General features: G+C 44.3%; 1 protein-coding gene across 2 annotated transcripts in view; it reads left to right on the top strand.

Annotated features, from left to right (window-relative positions):
- The window catches only part of WBP4 (WW domain binding protein 4), a 218,061-nt gene that overhangs the window by 126,337 nt on the left and 74,113 nt on the right, over positions 1–17,611 (top strand). For both annotated transcript variants that reach the window (XM_078657391.1, XM_078657392.1), the window contains exon 7: positions 8,080–8,155. In XM_078657391.1, coding sequence (XP_078513517.1) covers positions 8,080–8,155 — 76 coding nt within the window. The remainder of the gene's footprint in view (positions 1–8,079; positions 8,156–17,611) is intronic.

Below are 17,611 nucleotides of genomic sequence, written 5' to 3'. Positions count from 1 at the left end.
CCTGTCGATATGCTCTTCTTAAATGTTCAACATTATGCAAATGTACCACAAGTGATTGCCTAAACAAATAAAGTGAACTTCGAAAATCTGTCTGAAGCAGGATGGATAAACATTTTCTTTTCATATTCAGATAATAAATATTGTTTGGTGTATACATTAAAGGATTAAAAAACATTATTTGTTTCTTTTTTATATATCTCTTCTTCTCTATTATAGCCACCATTTTCGAAAATGTCTTAAGGGTTGCTCTGAGAAGTTATTTCATTGTCTATTCTTGACCCCCAAAACCTATGGTTTGACACCAAAATGAAGTATATAGGTCTCATCGTTCCTGAAACATTACATCATCACTGCAACACATCCGCCATTTTAGAAAACACTGTCCAGAACAATTCAGCCCGGATCAGTAATGTTTTCCCAAGCTAAATTACTTCCCTAATAATCCAAAAACACAAATCAAAAATGAAAATCTCTGGACATTTTTTTTTTCTAGAGGTATATCAGGGGGCTGGCATTTTACCAGGAGGGACTAAGATTGATGAAACACCTCTGCATACAACTGCAGTGCAAATAGAAAATGAACCAGGACAATGCAGACAGGAGCACATTCAAATCCGCCTTGAGACACTATCACCAAATGATCCGGACCGTCATACTTACCACTCTGGCAGACCACATTGATGCCAGAAGCAAATAAATCTTCACCTTTGTGAAGGATTTCACCTCAGCAACACCGCTTCCAACTCGATTACTCGCTCGCAGGACCTATGCAACTACACCTTTCGATTCTTCAGCAACAAAATCACTGCAATTAACTTCAACTTTAACCTGCAACCAGACCCAACAGACCTTGCCATACGCCTCCTGACAGACCTTGCCATATGCCTCCTGATCTTACTCAAAGAACCAAATGGCCCATCACCACCCAAGAAGAAACTGCAGTCGCCATGAAGTCCATCTACTCAGGGTTTCCATCGGACCCCTGTCCCACCACGCCTACTCTAGAGCACAAGAACCTATCAACATCATGCTCACGACCATTCTGTATGCTTGCACCACTTCCATGACCTTACTGGGTGCTTGGAAATAACCAACTGTCTTCCCAGTGCTGACGAAACTCTCTGTGGACCCTTCAGTGCTTGCCAACTACAGACCAGTCTTCTTGCTACCATTCCAGGCTCTTGAAGAAAATCATCAACAAACTCCTCACTGAATACCTCAACCACCACTGACTCCTCAAAACCACTCAGTCTGGTTTCAGACCCAATCACAACACAGAAGTTGCCCTTATTGCCACCACAAATGACATCTGCATGATTCTGAATGGAGGAGGCACTGTGGCCCTTATCTTCCTGGACCTTTCCGCAGAGTGTGACACAGTCTCCCACCCACTCCTCATCCAATGCCTACACATTGGAATCCAAACAAGCACACTCTCTCAGATGGATCTTTTCTTTACTGACCCGAAGGACCCAGTCAGCCAGCCTGGCACTGTGCACCTGGGATACCTGTGACCCCATCTGCCAAGTTACACAAGGATCCTGCCTTAGCCTTACCCTCTTCAAAGTATACAGGATCTCTCTAGCCAGCATCATCCGCTCTCATGTCCGCCACTTTTTTCCCTATGCCAATGAGACACAACTCATTCTCTCCCTCAAGGGCAAGACTCCCAGTACCTTGGTCAAGTTTAATGCCTGCACCTTCTGGATGAAGACAAACTGACTGAACCTGAACGCCGACAAGACCAGGAAGAGCACTTCACCTTGGGATTTCACCAGTGGCCACACTATGACTGATACCCACCCCGACCATCCAAACCAAAAACCTTGGGATTGTCATCCACACCAAGCTCGACATGGTTACACAGGTTCCCTACCTCATGTTTCCGTACCCTTAAGATGCTTAAGGAGATTTTCAAATGGTCCCAATAGGCACCCAGAAAATCATTCGGAAGCAAGCTGGGTGAGGGGAACATCCTCTAATCTGAGATCAACAAAAAGCTCCCCAGAAGACTGCAGACCATTCAGAACTCGACAGCCAAAATCATTCTCAACATCTAATGCCATACTCTCATCACACAACACCGGAAGGAGCCCCATTGGCTCCGCATACATAAACAAGCACACTTTAAGGGCACTTCACAACACTGGCCCAGCTTACATCACAATTGCATATGTTTTGACAAATCTTGTGGACACCTCCACTCATCTTGACGCTTAGCACACAACCCTGGCTTATGGAAAACCAGATCCAGCTGTCGAGCCTTCTACTGCATCACTCCTAAAGTGTGGAATGACCCTCCGGTACACATGAGAGCCTTTTCCTCGCTTGCGAATACCACAAGAAGCTTTTTGAGTAGTCCCACTAGGCCTTTGGTTTGGCTAGACTCGCACATACTCAGTGCCAGGATACCCTCTTGATAACATAACTAAGGCTCCCTGTTTTCAGTTATTACTGATTTTTACAGACAAATACAGACCTAAAACAACGTGTTTTCTGCCTGCATTTATTTTTAAAGGTGGATAAATACAGAAAATTGTGCTTCTTTATGTGAACCTCTGTGCTGGCTTTCATGAATTATAGCCCCACAGCTGAGCTATAAGGACAGCATGGAAAATGAAAAAAACAGGATGAAAATTCTTTAAATTATGTATTATTTGGTAGCTTAAATAGGGAAAACATGACAGATATCAAAGTATGAGTGCGCATCGATCTGTTAAATAAATATGGGAATGTACAGCTTTACAACTTAATTTTTTACGCAAAACACAAAATAAATATGGATAAATACAGATAAAGTGGCCCAAAAATAAATATGGGTAAATACAGACGGAAATAAAAAAAATACCATTAAACTGGGAGCCCTAAACATAACCCGAATCCTAAAATCTGCTTTACATCCCTTTACCTCTACACACCCTGTTATGTTGAAATTATATAGTGCCTGGTTACTCCTTTCGTAGTGTCCCCACGCTTAAGGATTAACAGCACAGAGGCTTGAAACTAAAAAGAGATCTGATCTAAGTTTGTCTAAAAAGTCATGTCTTTAATTTTTTATGAATCCTGAACCCTACAAATCACCCTTACCTCCCTTTACGTCTACCCACCCCATAAATCTTAAATCACCCTTAGCTCACTTTACCTGTACTCTCCCCTGAACCCTCAAGTCACCCTTACGTCATTTTACCTCTACCCACAACTAAATCTTCAAGTCACCCTCCTCCCTTTTCCTCTGCCTATCCCTAAACCTTTGAGTAAACCTCACCTACCCTTACTTCTGTCCACCACTGAGCCCTCAAGTCACCTTCATCTTTCTTTACCTCTACCCTCCCCTAAACCCTCAAGTCACCCTCACGTACCCTCTGCCCACCACATAACCCTCGAGTTACACTCATCTCCCTTTACCTCTACCTGCCCCTGAACTCTCAAATCACCTGCACCTTCCTTTAGGTCTACCCTCCATTGAACTCTTAAGTTCCCCTTACCTTCCTTTACTTTTACCCACCCTGAACCCTCAAGTCACCTTTACCTTTACTCACCCCTGAACCCTAAAGTCACCCTTAATTCTACCCTCCCCTAAAGCCTAAAATAACTTTTTTTTAAAGTAGCACAAAAAATAGCACAAATAGTATGTTATTATAAAAGCATACTTGCCTGTGCGGTAAAGCTACAAATACTTACCTGTGTAGTACTTACATGCATGGTGAAGGCTGCAAGGTACAGGCTGTTTTCTCTTAGGCGGGAGACATCCCCGGCAGGAGACATCCCAGGCAGGAGACATCCCAGCCCCTTCCTTGAACACTCTCCTGTCTTACTCTAATACCCCTAAATGTTTTAGATCCATTTTATGTCCTTGAGTACGCCTGGCAGGCACCATCACCTCTTTCACAGTTTGTCCCCTCGCTCCTCCCATCACCCTATACTTTAGGTCTCTCCTGAGCGAGGGCATATGCTGTAGTTTGCAAGACATTTTGTTTGATTACAGGGGTCTTAAAGCCTACCCATTGTTTACCATTGGTTAGTTTAATCATCACACTCATTTCTTTTTTTCTTTGATCGCTTCCTCTTGGATTATGGCGCAGGTACTGCTTCCCTTGCCCAGTGTCCTTCCACTGCTCGCCACTCTCAGAAATACTTTTTATTTCATTTTACTTGCTCCCCTTTCCTCCCCACTTCTTGCATTTTTGCTTGCCCTGTACTGCGTTGTTGCGTGTCCTGTCTGCCCCTCTCCCTACGTTGCTTGACTCTTTCCTGAACTTTTGTTGCTTACCCCCTTCCTATCCTGCCAGAAAAAGAGGACCCAAAGTCATGCCAACGGTTTTCAAGATGCTTTAAAGATGGAATCGGTGCTTCGCTCCATGAACTCCATGGCCTTTTTGGCACTGTCTTCATGCTGGGTCAACATGGTGAATTTCAGCTCAGATGCAAAATAATTAAACTTAAAACTTTTTTTTTTTTTGTGTGAGGGCAAGGCACAATCCCCTACTAAGAAAATGGACTAATGCCCCTCGCGGTTAAGTGCTGTCGCATCACAGCTCTTTCTTTATTTCAACTATCAGCCATGCTGGACATCAGCCATCCTGTGCTGCACAACACGGCTAAAAGAAATTGACAAAGCCAATAGCTGTCCCAAGTTGAGACCTGTTGGCCTTTCCAAACTTCGTTTTGGTAACCACACTTCTCTGTGTCATTTGGTGCTCCTATGATTACAAGCTATAGCTAAAACCTTTAATTGAAAAAGGCTTCCAGCTTGCTGAACTTTGAGGTTGGCCACGCTGAGTTCAGGGTTCTGACTGACCAGATGAGGCGATATTTTGGCAGGTTGGATTTTGAATACCACTGGTCACTTATGTCCATTCGTAGGGCACTGGTCGCCCATTTTTGGTCTCTTGACATTGCATTGACATCTATTCCTTTATGGGTCAAGGTTGCTACCAGTTTGTCCTGTTAAATGTTGATAAGGGATCGAAATGTCAACTTCTCAGTCTTAACCACATTCGCATTGGCTGCTGGACTTTAAAAATCTTATTGGATTTATTGTTATGGGCGTTTATTTTGTAATTGATTTTCCGATAATTAAGATATCTTTGTGATTATGGGAACTATATTTGTTTATTTGCACATTGTTCACTTATATTGCATTCGCACTGTGCCATCACCTGTATCACCTTTCCATACATAATTAAATCTAAGAATTCCTTGAAATATTTATTTTGATAGCAAGGCCATTGTATGTGATAGTGATTTCCTTTGGGAAACTTATGCTTTTCCTCATATCCCTCTACTTCCGTTTCTGGTTCAGAGGCTTTAGCAGATGTCTCTCACCCGCCTCCTGGTGGCTCCCACCTGGATAACCAACCATGGTTCACCATCTTCCTCGAACTCTTAGTGGTTTCGCACAAGAGGCTCCGCAACAAGTCGGACCTTCTCACATAGAACCATTAAGAAATCCTGCACCCAGACCCCAGGTCTTCTCAAGCTAGCAATCTGGCTGCCGTAGTCCTAAAATGTAGGTACCTTAATCTTCTACCCAAATGCATGAGCGTTCTTAAAGAAGAGCACAGGCCTACTTACTACTAGTGCCTCTTACGCTGCCAAGTGGAAGAGGTTTGTCTACGGTCATTGAAAACACATTGACCCCTTAGCAGTCAAAGTGCAAGACATTGTCTGCTACCTACTTCACTTGCAAACCTGTGGTTCAGCTTTCACATCCATACGACTACACCTAGCTGCCATGGCTGCCTACCTTCAAAACAGACAACATGCTTCCATCTACAGCATTCCAGTCATTAAAGCTTTTATGGAGGCTCTCAAAAGAGTAATTTCTCCTGTGGTCCCACCAGCACTGACATGGAACTACAGTGTTGTATTGACAAGACTTATGGGCCCTCCATTCGTACCCCTCCACTCCTGCCCCCTTCAGTTTCTGTCTTGGAAGGTAGCATTTCTGGTCACCATACATCACTTTACTCAGACGTATTAGTGAGCTTTAAGTACTAACCTTTGAAGAACCCTTTCTTCCAAATACACAGGGATAGGGCTGTTCTCCGCACCAACCCCAGATGTCTTCCTAAGGTGGTCTCACAATTTCACCTCGATCAGTCCGTTGAACTACATGTTTTTTCCTCTCAACCATACTCTGTTACGGAATTACCTCTCCCTACCATAGATGTTAAAAGAGCCCTTCTGTACCATATCGACAGAACTGAACTCTTTAGGAAGGCTCAACAGTTCTTTGTTGCCTTCTCTACACCCCACAAAGGTAGGCCTTGTATAAATCAGGCATTGCCTGATGGATTTTAAAATGCATCAAGGCATGCCATGCTAAAGCTGTAAGAACCATGCCTGTTCCTACTAGAGCCTACTCCACTCAGAAAAAGAAAGCCTCTGTAGCCTTCCTTGGGAGTATCCCTATAGCTGACATCTATATAGCAGCTCAACAATTGGCGTAATCTCCAGACATTACACCCAACTCTATATATCCAGCATTGGAGGGTTCACCAAAAACGTTGTCACTCCCTCGTGGATCTTACTAGATCCCTACGCTGTGGTGTGTCTAAATTCTAAAATCGTTTATACCATTATTATGCACCCAATGTGCAAAAAAGTGTGGAGAAGGCAAGGAGGCACCTCACGGTCGAACCACCAAGGGGACTGCTAGCTGGTACTCGTCAGCAAGTCCACTTATCATCATCGGTTACCCCCTTTCCTGTTTAAAGAAACGTGTGTATATGTTATTTAACAAAAACCTTAACCCATTGTTGGATTGAAAAATGACACTCCAATGTAGGTTGAAATAGATTTAATCCTTAAGCAAGCAGGAATATCCCATCCTTGTCGCCACTTGTTGGATTGAAGAATGACACTCCAATGTTGGTTGAAATAGATTTAATCCTTAAGCAAGCAGGTACACAGCTGACAGGTAGTCAGTCAGCGTCAACTGAATAAATGTAGAACACATAGAGGAAAGTAGAACACAGTACACTCAATTCTAAAGAACGTGGAATGTGTGAAGTTAAAGGTACATTACATATTACACAACATAACACCCATGAAATCAGGCAAAACTCAAAACCTAAGTGCCATAACATGTTACTAGCATGTATGCCCAATGGACCCCATGAGGATATTGACAGAAAATCCTCACAACTAAAACTTGGTGAAGCGACCTAGCTAAAACTACCTTTAATTGGTGCTACTACCTTCCCAAACTAAAAATGGTTCCAATCAAACCATAATCAATTACGCTGCCAAATTGAATTTTGCACTTTGGGTGGATAATGATGGTATAAACGATTTTAGAATTAAGACACACCACATCGTAGGGATCTAGTAAGGTCCACGAGGGAGTGACAACGTTTTTGGTGACCCCTCCAATGCTGGATATATAGAGTTGGGTGTAATGTCTGGAGATTAGGCCAATTGTTGAGTAGTAATACGTTGAGTGGAGGGCGGCCTGATCCCCTTTTCTTCCCCCTGTGGCTCCTGTTGTTTGGATGATCTATAAAGCAGCTACCTGGTTCACACGCATACTTTTGCAAAACATTATTGTGTCGATTTGCTAGACCGCCAATGTTTGCCAGGCAGTTCTTCAAGCACTTTTTCAATTCACTGCAACTTTTCAGGCTAGCCACCATTTTTCTGTGAGGCCTGCTTTACAGTCTATTTCACAGCAAGTGAATCTACAGCCACACAACTCAAATGGAAAATGTTACTTACCCAGTAAGCTTCTGTTCGTGGCATGTTGTGCTTTAGATTCACATGCTCCCACCCTTCTCCCCGGAACCTGTGGCTGTTGCTTTCCTCTTTCTCGGTTTTGTATCTGTTTCATTTTTCTGTGTTGTTTATTAAGTGTTTAAAAGTAAGAAATCAAGCAATGTTCTCTGTTGTGGTGTAGTTCATTTTAGTTGCAAATATTATGTTTTTGCTCTTTTTCATTTGTATCGCCATAAGTGGAATTGCATTAAACAGAAGCTGCACTTCTGCCACATCACCTGAGTACTTTATTTCTAAATGTTACCACCAACTGAATTCGTTACAAGCATGCACAGAATAATATTTATTGTGTCCTTTTTTTAGACGGCAGAAACACCTGCATGGGTTGAAGCTGTTACCGAAGATGGTCATACATATTACTATAATGCAGAAACCAGAGGTAAACAAAATGATACCATCATCAAGGCTTTGTCTGAAAACTATTCCATTCGTTTTCTTGAGGACAGTGACGTTCTAGGAATTCAGATTGTGATGAACAGACTGGGAGAGGTGTGCCCCAATTGCAATATTGTCTGCAAATAAACAGCCAATTACTGGAAAGCCCTAGTTATTTATTTATTTACACCTGTTTTGTAAAGTCAAGAGACCCCTCTGAGTTTGTCCAAATGACTCCCAGAAGTTTTGTTGTGAAGGATATTTTATTGCTCTTGATAATGGAAACACATTTGCTCAGATAGGTACTGGCGGAAAGGAACATTTTCTAGAGTGTGTGATATTGTTTCATGTCGACAGACACCATTTAATCAATTCTGAGCTTTATTTTCGCAATATAGTTTCCAGGCTTGTTAGTCCATTTGGTTCAGTTGAAGCAAACAAATGCTACAAGTCTCAGAATCCGCCAGTTTGGAAATAGGTAAACCCAAGACTGAATACCGTGTCTCCTACCAAAAAGTGATGTTGCAGCACTAATTCACTCCAAAATTACTCACTGGGCTTTGCACTTTTCTTTTATTTTCTAAACCCTTCAATGGTAAATTCTTAAGTCATGTTAGCAAACTAGAAAGCTATGGTTAAATTATTCTTTAAAAAAAAGTTATGAAATGCTGTTGTGAATATCAAATATTTGTTTGTTGCATGTGCTGTTGTAGATCACATACTTTACATGCTTCTGCCATCTAGTGTTGGATGCCGGGATTGGCAAGTTGTTTTTCTTTGAAGAATTCTTCGATCTTGAGATCTTTTGGCTGGCTCCTCCCTTAGTCCATAAAGTATCAGACTCCACTTCAGATTGTTTTTTCAACCACCGGGTTTCGGCGTTTCAGCTTGAGTTCTTGACCTTTCAAAGTTTCGCCGTTTACTTTTGGCTCCAGCCATCGAGAAATATTCATCTGTCATTGGAGGACACATTGAGGATATAGCCTCTGTGAAGCCTGCCTGCACAGGAGTTGATTATTTGCGTTAACTTCAAATGGATATAATGACTTTGTTCGGGAGGGGTCAATCTGACCAAAGTAACAGCCCTCCCATGGTCAGACCATAAAGCTGTCTATTTTAACATCAGGGTAATTCAGCCGACTTATCATATTAAAACTAAAGCAGTCAAGGTAAAAACTAGATGCTAGAACAAAGTCCAAGCCAACAATCTAGAGATGGCCCTTGGCCAACTCCCCCTTTCGCGGGCTAAGGACAATAACGAGGCAGCGTCTCTGTTCAATGAATGGCTCTTGACAGCGGCTGATTGTGTGGCACCTGAAAAATTGGTGACGGTCAAGAGACTAAAGGCCTCGTCACCGTGGTACAGCCCTGAGATGAGAGGTCTAAAAGTAAACTGCAGGAGAGCTGAACTTCTTTGGAGGCAAGATTATAGTAAAGATAACAAGACAACCTACAATCTTGCTCTCCAACAGTATAAGGACGCAATCATTGCTGCAAAAAAGATTATTTTATACAACCAAGATTTAGGAAGCCGGTAATTCCACTAAGGAACTTTTTAAAACGGTTACATTATTGTCTAAATCGCAGCAGACTAATGTTTTCCAACCAGACCAAGCGAAGTGTAGTAAACTGGCCCTATATTTTCAGAATTAAGTCCAAGTAATCTATGATGACCTTTTAATACTCAAATGGGTCCAGACAAGCCATATCAATCATTGGATGAGGCTTGTGCAATATACTCTAGATTAGCAAGCTTTTCAGCATGTACAAACGAGGAGGTATGTAAACTTCTTGTTTCTATAAAATCTGGTTCACCCAAACACCCTTGTCCCCTGCGATTATGCATCTGGCCGCTAGGAGAATTGGAGATGAAGTAACCCCTTTAGTCAATCAAGTGTTGCAATCAGTTAGTTATCCAGTATGTTGGCAAAAAGCAATGATTAGGCCGATCCTGAAAAAATCTACCCTAGACCCCTTGGAGCCCAAGAACTACCGCCCGATTGCTGGCTTACCAATAGCAGCTACAATCTTGGAGAAGTCGGTGAATAAGGTGCTGACTGAGTATCTGGACACCAATAACCTGCTGGACTCTACTCAGCATGGTTTTCGATCATACCACTTTACTGAATCTGCTCTGATTGTAGCAAATGAGGAGATCCGCAGAATAGTTGATAGAGGGGGTAGAGCAGTCCCCGTACTATTAGATTTGTCAGCCGCTTTCGACACCGTGAATCACACAGTGTTAGTACAGCGGCTGAAGGAAGTGGGGATTGAGGGCTCGGCTCTGACCCTCCTCTCATCGTTTTTGGAGGGGAGGGAGCAGAGCTTGTACTGGGAGGGTATGCAGTCAGATAGCTTCCATCTTCCTTGTGGGGTTCCACAGGGATCGTCCCTATCACCGATGATGTTTAATACCTGTCATTCCCCTGGCCAGACTCATCAGGAACTATGGTTTTGCCCTGGTATCTTATGCGGATGATTCTCCGATTGTAATCTCGATAGCTAAACAACCTGAAGATACAGCTGTTAGGTTTCATGCATGCCTTACTGAGATCATGACCTGGATGAACCAAAGCTTCCTGAAAATTAACACCGATAAGATGGAGATTATTGAGTTTGGTCAGGGCTGATCCCTGTGGAATGACTCCTAGTGGCCGGTGGGAGCGGGGAATGCCCCAGCCCTGTGCCCAAGGTCAGAAACTTCGGAGTTATCTTCGATAGTCAGTTAAACTTTTCCGCTCAGGTAAATAGCCTTACCTCTTCCTGCTTCTTTCTAATAAAAACTTTGTGAAAGATGTTCCCTTTCATTGCACAGGAACTACAAAAGACAGTGGTGGTGGCTCTCCTATTCTCCAAAATCGATTATAGCAATGCCCTGCTGTTGGGGATTGATAAAACCCAGATGAGTAAGCTGCAGTCATTACAGAATGCTGCTGCAGGGCTGCTTTTAAATATACCTAGAGGTAAACCAACCTCGGCAGGAATCAGAGCACTGCATTGGTTCCCCGTACAGCAGCGTGTGGGATTCAAGGCCTTATTCCTGGTTCATAAAGCATTGTACGGGGGAGGGGCTAAGGACATCCAAAAATTGTTTATGCCCTATACCCCTGCTCGCTTAACCTGGCCTTCTCCAGATTGATAGGATTAGGCGAGTAAGATAGGGCGGAGGAACTTTTTCAAACTGTGCAGCAAAGTTATGGAACAAAATACCAACAGCCATGAGATTTCAGTCAAATTGACAATCTTTCAAGAAAGATCTGAAAATTTGGCTGTTTACCTCGATCTAGCTCCTGTAACATTGGCTGTACGCCTTCCATACACTCCAGCGCCAAGACGCCGCAGCATTCGAGTGCTATACAAACATATATCCTATCCTAAGAATATGGTTTTCCAATTTTGCCTTCACTAAAATGTCTAAAACCCAAGGTAGGAGCAACATTGAGTTAGCAACCTTTTGATAAAGACCCCGACTGATTAAACGGCCGAGAGTGTCAGATGTTAAAAAATAAAAAGACAGTCTGCTATCAAAGAAAACTTCACTGGGCTCAGTACAGGGCTAAGCGCCAACACCACCCAATTGCCAGCTGTCTTCAGGCCCGAAGTCTTCATGGGAGCCTCCGAGGAAGGCGAGGGCTCATCAGGTACTCCAGTGGCCAGGAGCAAAAGGCCAAGAGAATTGACATCTGAGGACTCTGGCGTCGAGGATGAGCTATTAAATCTGAAGACAGGGCAAGGACCAAGGACAAAGACAAAAACCGGAGCCCCCATTCTAAAGTCCACAACAGAGGATTTAAACTCCAGGATCAACCTCAAACGCCCACTCAGCAGGAGGTAGATCTTCACTCCTGATGAAATCGGGCATCACGCCCTGAGACGGGACACTAGAGGCACCAATCTGCTGGTTCAATCTTCGGCTCCGAGCCATGTTGGCATTGAGTCCGCCTTCGGCTCCAGAGAAGCATTGAGGGAAAGACACCAAGCATCGGCCCCAGCTGACACTGACTCTACTTGGAAGACCGCAGCCTCCTCCGCATCCAAAATTGACTACAACGAATGTTTCTAAGTCGACCCCAAATTCAGCCCTAAACACGATCTTGACGCCAAGATGAATTGAGTGAACCCTGTCCAGTCATTGAACTCCCTCAGGTCCCTGATGTTGAACAACTCAAGATACATCTATCCTTCTACAGGGAAAATTCTTGCAAGATGAACATGAAAAAATACGAGTTAGTGCAGGGCTAGAGGGATGTTTAACGACCAAGCCTAAGTATTATCCCCCAAAAGGAATCAACAAACAACAACAAACTTAGGGGTCTAAATTGAGGATTCAACCGTAGTCCTCTACTCTTCAACACCTTGTCAATAGTACAGAGGTATGAATGCAGTATGCTAACAAACCAGATCGCCAGATGTGAAGAACCAGTAACGTGAGTCCCCCCTGGTGTAGGATTCCCATCAACGGTCTTGTGATGATCAATATTATCATTTGGTAGTCCTATTCAGGTATTGTGTCTCTAGATCATTGAGACCGGCATACCCCGAAAACCAGATAAGGGGTAGCGACCCACAATCACTTGGTACTACCACATGTTGTTGATGTGGTGGGAAGTGCAGTGTAAAAATATAATAAGTGGTGATTTTAAAAAAGGATAGGGAGCTCAACCCAGAAAACTTTAATAATTGTCTGCCCCTTCCTTGCTAAAAACAAGAACAGTGAAATATCGTCAACGCAGTACATACAAATAGCTGCGGGGAGACCAACATGTTTCAGCCACTCAGGGATTAGTCCTTCGGCTTTCGTCAGGGTCTCTGTTCTCTACCAATACTACTGCATCAGTCGTGAATACGGTGTGAAAAAATATATGAAAAAACACACAAGTGAAAAAACCAACAAAGGATACAATTTTCCTTCAGTTGCTTCAACTCCTCTCTTCGGCACCTGGTTAGGTATGTACTATTTAGGGAGGACAAACGTACAGGAAAAACACAGTCTATTACCCTGGTCTGTAAGCAACATAATAACTTCTTTAACAACAATGTATATACTAACTTATTTACTCACCCAGTGTGTCCGGGGAGTGGACCTCACCTCTTCCTGGACCTGGCTCAGGATATGTGAGACCCCGCTCTAAAAACAAAAACCGACTACGTCAGCTACACAAACCAGGCAACCAAGCATGTAGCTACTCTGATAGTGTTTAGGTCTACGTAATCTAAGGTCTTCTGTATATGGAGTCAAATGGCCCCCATCGATAAGTTCACAACACACCTTCCCTCCACCTCCCTGCTAACTACAGGCTGAAGCAAACAAGGGTTTGCATCATTACAAATATGTAGCGCAAAGCTCACAGAATGGCCTGCCCAAAGCGACTAGCTGCTAAGGCAGGTAATCATACCTGTCCGTCGGTGTCCCGGGCCGTAACTGAGTCAGGGGGAGGCACCATCCCCACAAGACTCTGACTACTTCACTGTTTGGCCGGGGGACACTCGACCAATCACAACCAATGAGGGAGGGGCTGGCCAAATCACAGCCTCCTCATCTGTCACCCTGTCTTAGTATTATATTAATGAGAATGCCGCGTACCTCATTATTACCGCCTGCCCTTGATTCCAGGACCAGATGTCTCAACTGTCCCGCGCGGTGTTTACTCTAGCAATGAGGCATTGAGCGCGTCCCCTCGCGAGGACGGGCCGATCTAGAACTACAAGATGACATCATGTCATAGATGTTTGTAGTTCTAGTCCACAACGCGGAAGGGATTCCGAATTGTTGCTCCTAGCGTCGCCCAGCACGATGTCACATGGGCCGCCTGAGCTCAGGACCGGCTGGAAAATAACTCGGTCTGCATGCAGTAAGCTTCCCACCCTGGGGGTATACATATAGCTGGATTCTGTCGAGCGCTCGTTCAGCCAATGAAAAAGAACTACACAATGACATCATGTCAAAAATAGGTGTAGTTTTTTATACTTCTGGTGAAGCGCTCGTTCAGCCAATACATAGGAACTACACGATGACGTCATGTCAGGGAAAAGTGTAGTTTTTCATTCTACTACTGGTTGTGGGCTTATAAACTGTGGGCAGACTTAGCTAATCCTCACAGGCAAGACAAGAGCGTGCCAGCAGACCTCAGAATTGCAAGTGCAGAAAAGCCAAAATAACTAATTGCTACTTAGACATTGTAGTGCACCACCGCAACTGGGCACGTAAGGAAAAATGGAAAAAGTTGAATTAGAAATTTATAGACTAGTGAACCAGAATTAAGCGGTTAGAATGCGCACATAGGTACTGGAGCACATCCAGATAAGCAGGTGCACCGTCGCCTGTGACAGGACGCTGAGTACTCTTTAAATACTCATTAGTTCTTGGGCTCTAAAATGCTGTCACCAGAAGCCGACTCAAAATGTCTCCCACCGGGACTAGTACTGTTAAGTGGGGGGACAAATCCTCTGATTTACAGTGAAAGTCGCGCAAAGTGCTATTCATAGGGGCACGCATCGACTTGGTCAAGACAAAGAGACCCACGGAATGTCATCGTTCAGCCCTTGTTTATGTGTCCCCAATTTAAACACCCACCTTTGCTCACGAACGAACAGGTATCTGGACACGTCACTCACATGGGGGGGAATGTACGGTTTCTCAAGAACATGCCATTTGAAATCTGTTTCGGCATGGTTACACGTGAGGAAGTGATTCGTGAGTTTGGAGACATCTTTCCTGCAACGGAAAGTGCTCTTGTGTTCCTGCATCCTCACACGTACCTTTCTCGTGGTCATACCCACGTATCTTTCATTACATGTGCACGTGATGAGGTAAATCAGGTTGGTGCTGTTGCAGTTCGTGAACTGCCGCAGCTCCCAGGGCTTATCTGTACCAATGTCCACACTCGTGACCTTCATTGTTAGAGGGCAAATGGAGCAACCTCCGCAAGGATGATGCCCTGTTACTGGCGGGAGATCCCATAGGGTACCTAGTTCTCTCCTGGGTGTGCTCTTGGGACGTGTATGCACCAGGCGGTCCCTCAGGTTGGTAGAGCGTTTGAAAGCGAACAGAGGAAAGGCGATCTTCTCTTTACCACTGTTCAGAATTTTCCAGTGTTTTCTGATCACTTTTTGGACCAAGTTCGATTTGGTATTGAAAGTGCTCACTAGGGTGAGGCGATCCAATGGAGGTTTCTCTATGCGTGGTTCCAAGAGGGCAGCCCGATGGTTGTTCGCTGCTCGTTTATATGAGCGTTGGATCAATTTCTTGGGGTAATGTCTCTCTCTCAGCTGTTCAGAAAGTACCTCTGCATGGAGTTTGAAAGTGTCTGGGGTAGAGCAGTTCCGATGGATCCGGAGAAACTGTCCAAAGGGCAAGTTGTCCCTCAGAGACTTAGGATGTTGACTCTCATACAGGAGCAATGAGTTCCTCGCCATTGGTTTTTTGTATAATTCACTCTCCAGGCCCGTCGAGGTGCTGTAAATAGAGAGATCTAGGAACGGGAGTCTGTCTTTACTCATTTCCATCGTGAAGCGGAGGTAGTTATTCTTGCTGTTAAGCCATTCGTGAAATTGTCCAGCCGATTCACTAGTCCCTCTCCACACCATCAGGATGTCGTCAATATACCTTTTCCACCAAACAATGGATGGAAAGAAGGGATTGGTGGGATGTAAAACTGTCGACTGTTCAAATTGGTGGACATAAAGATTCGCCAGCGATGGGGCAAAAATGCTGCCCATGCTGGTCCCAGAGACTTGATGGTAGATCTGGTCCTCGAACATAAAAAAGTTCTCTTTCATGGCTATGGTTGCTAGAGCCATAATGAACGGTACGGGAGTAATGGAATTCAGTTCCGATTCGCCCAGGATGGACCTGATGGTATCCAGGGTCGCATCCTGGGGTATTGAGGTATACAGAGACTCAACGTCCAGAGAGATCAGATAATCTGTCTCTCGATCAAAGGCAATGTCGGGAATCACTCTCAGGACATCAGCAGTGTCTTTAAGAAACGTGGGCATCTTGCTCACCAAGGGTTTGAGAAAATAATCAGCAAACGCCGAAAGCGGTTCAAGTAAAGAACCTAAGCCCGAAATAATGGGTCTCCCCGGAGGCGGTCTCTGTGGCTTATGCACCTTAGGCAAGGTGTAAAAATAAGGCATGATGGGATGCTTAGCCTCCAGGAAAGATGCCTCTGCGTGGGTAATCCAGCCTTCGGCCAAAGCTTCTTCAACCAAGACTTTGATCTCCCTCGTCAATCTCGGAGTGGGGTCGATGGTCAATGGCCGATAGGCATCACTGTTGCTCAACTGACGGAGACACTCTGCCCTATAGGTGTCTACATTCTGTACCACAATGGAGCCCCCTTTGTCGGCGGGCTTCACAATTATCGTGCTGTCTTCGGTCAGTGATTTAAGACCTTGTTTCTCTGCAGTGGTGAGATTATTGTACCGTGGTCTGGAACTATACTGTATGAGGTCTATTTCATTCTTGACTGCTAGTTCGAAAGTGAGAACTTGAGTAGGTATAGCATGTGAGGGGGGTGAAAAAGTAGATTTATTCCTCAAACCTGTGTTGGTGTCCACCTCTACCTCTAATTCCTCAGAGTTCTTATTTTTGAAAAAATAATGAAGCCTCAGTTTCCGAAAAAACTGCGCCAATTCCATTTGTAAAACAAATGGATCGCCCTCATCAGTAGTCACAAAGCCTAGGCCCTTGTTTAGCACCGCTTCCTCTGTGTCCTTTAATGTTCTTGAACTGAGATTAACCACCAGGCTCTGTTTGGGTCTGTTTACTGGTCTTGAGCATTCCGTCTCGTTTGACTCCGAGTTCCTGCGTGGGGGCCTGTTGTATCCTCCCACTGGACCTGAGTCTGTCCCAGTGCCGGTCTTCTTTTGCCCCGTGACCGTCTGGGGCCACGCGCTAAAAAAGGCTGGCTGTTGAAATTTTGGAAACCTGGAAAAGGGCCCATCGGTGGCGCAAAATTGCCTGGATACCCCCAGGGTCCCGGAGGCCACCACGATTGGCCGGGCATGTTGTATTGGCCCCTATAATTCTGTGACCTCCCACCTCTGCCACGGAAAGTCCCGGTGTTGGAAGATTGATTGCTAGTCTCTGAATCACTCCCTGACTCCGTGCTGGATCCTGAATAGTTCGATCCATACACTCTCCCTCTTTTGTTAAAATCAGGAGCTTTATAGTTATCGCTGGTATAGGGATACACAGTTTCCAAGTTAAACTTGGCCAGGTCTTTCTTGAATTTCTCAAGTTTGGTCTGGAGTATTGAATCAGCAAATTCTTTGTTGGCTTTGTCTGATTCGTCTTTGTTCTTCTTGAAGGTAGCACTGATGGTCGCCTTGATTTTGCCCTCCAACACTTGTATTTCTACTAAAATGGCGTCTGATATCCGTTTGGCCGTGCTGATAATTAGAATTAGCCAATCACGGGTACAGCGCCAAGCGATCATAGACCAGTCCTTTAGGA

The sequence above is a fragment of the Lissotriton helveticus genome, chromosome 8, assembly GCF_964261635.1.
Source record: "Lissotriton helveticus chromosome 8, aLisHel1.1, whole genome shotgun sequence".
Lineage (NCBI taxonomy): Eukaryota > Metazoa > Chordata > Amphibia > Caudata > Salamandridae > Lissotriton > Lissotriton helveticus.
This window is presented reverse-complemented; position numbering and strand designations above follow the sequence as displayed.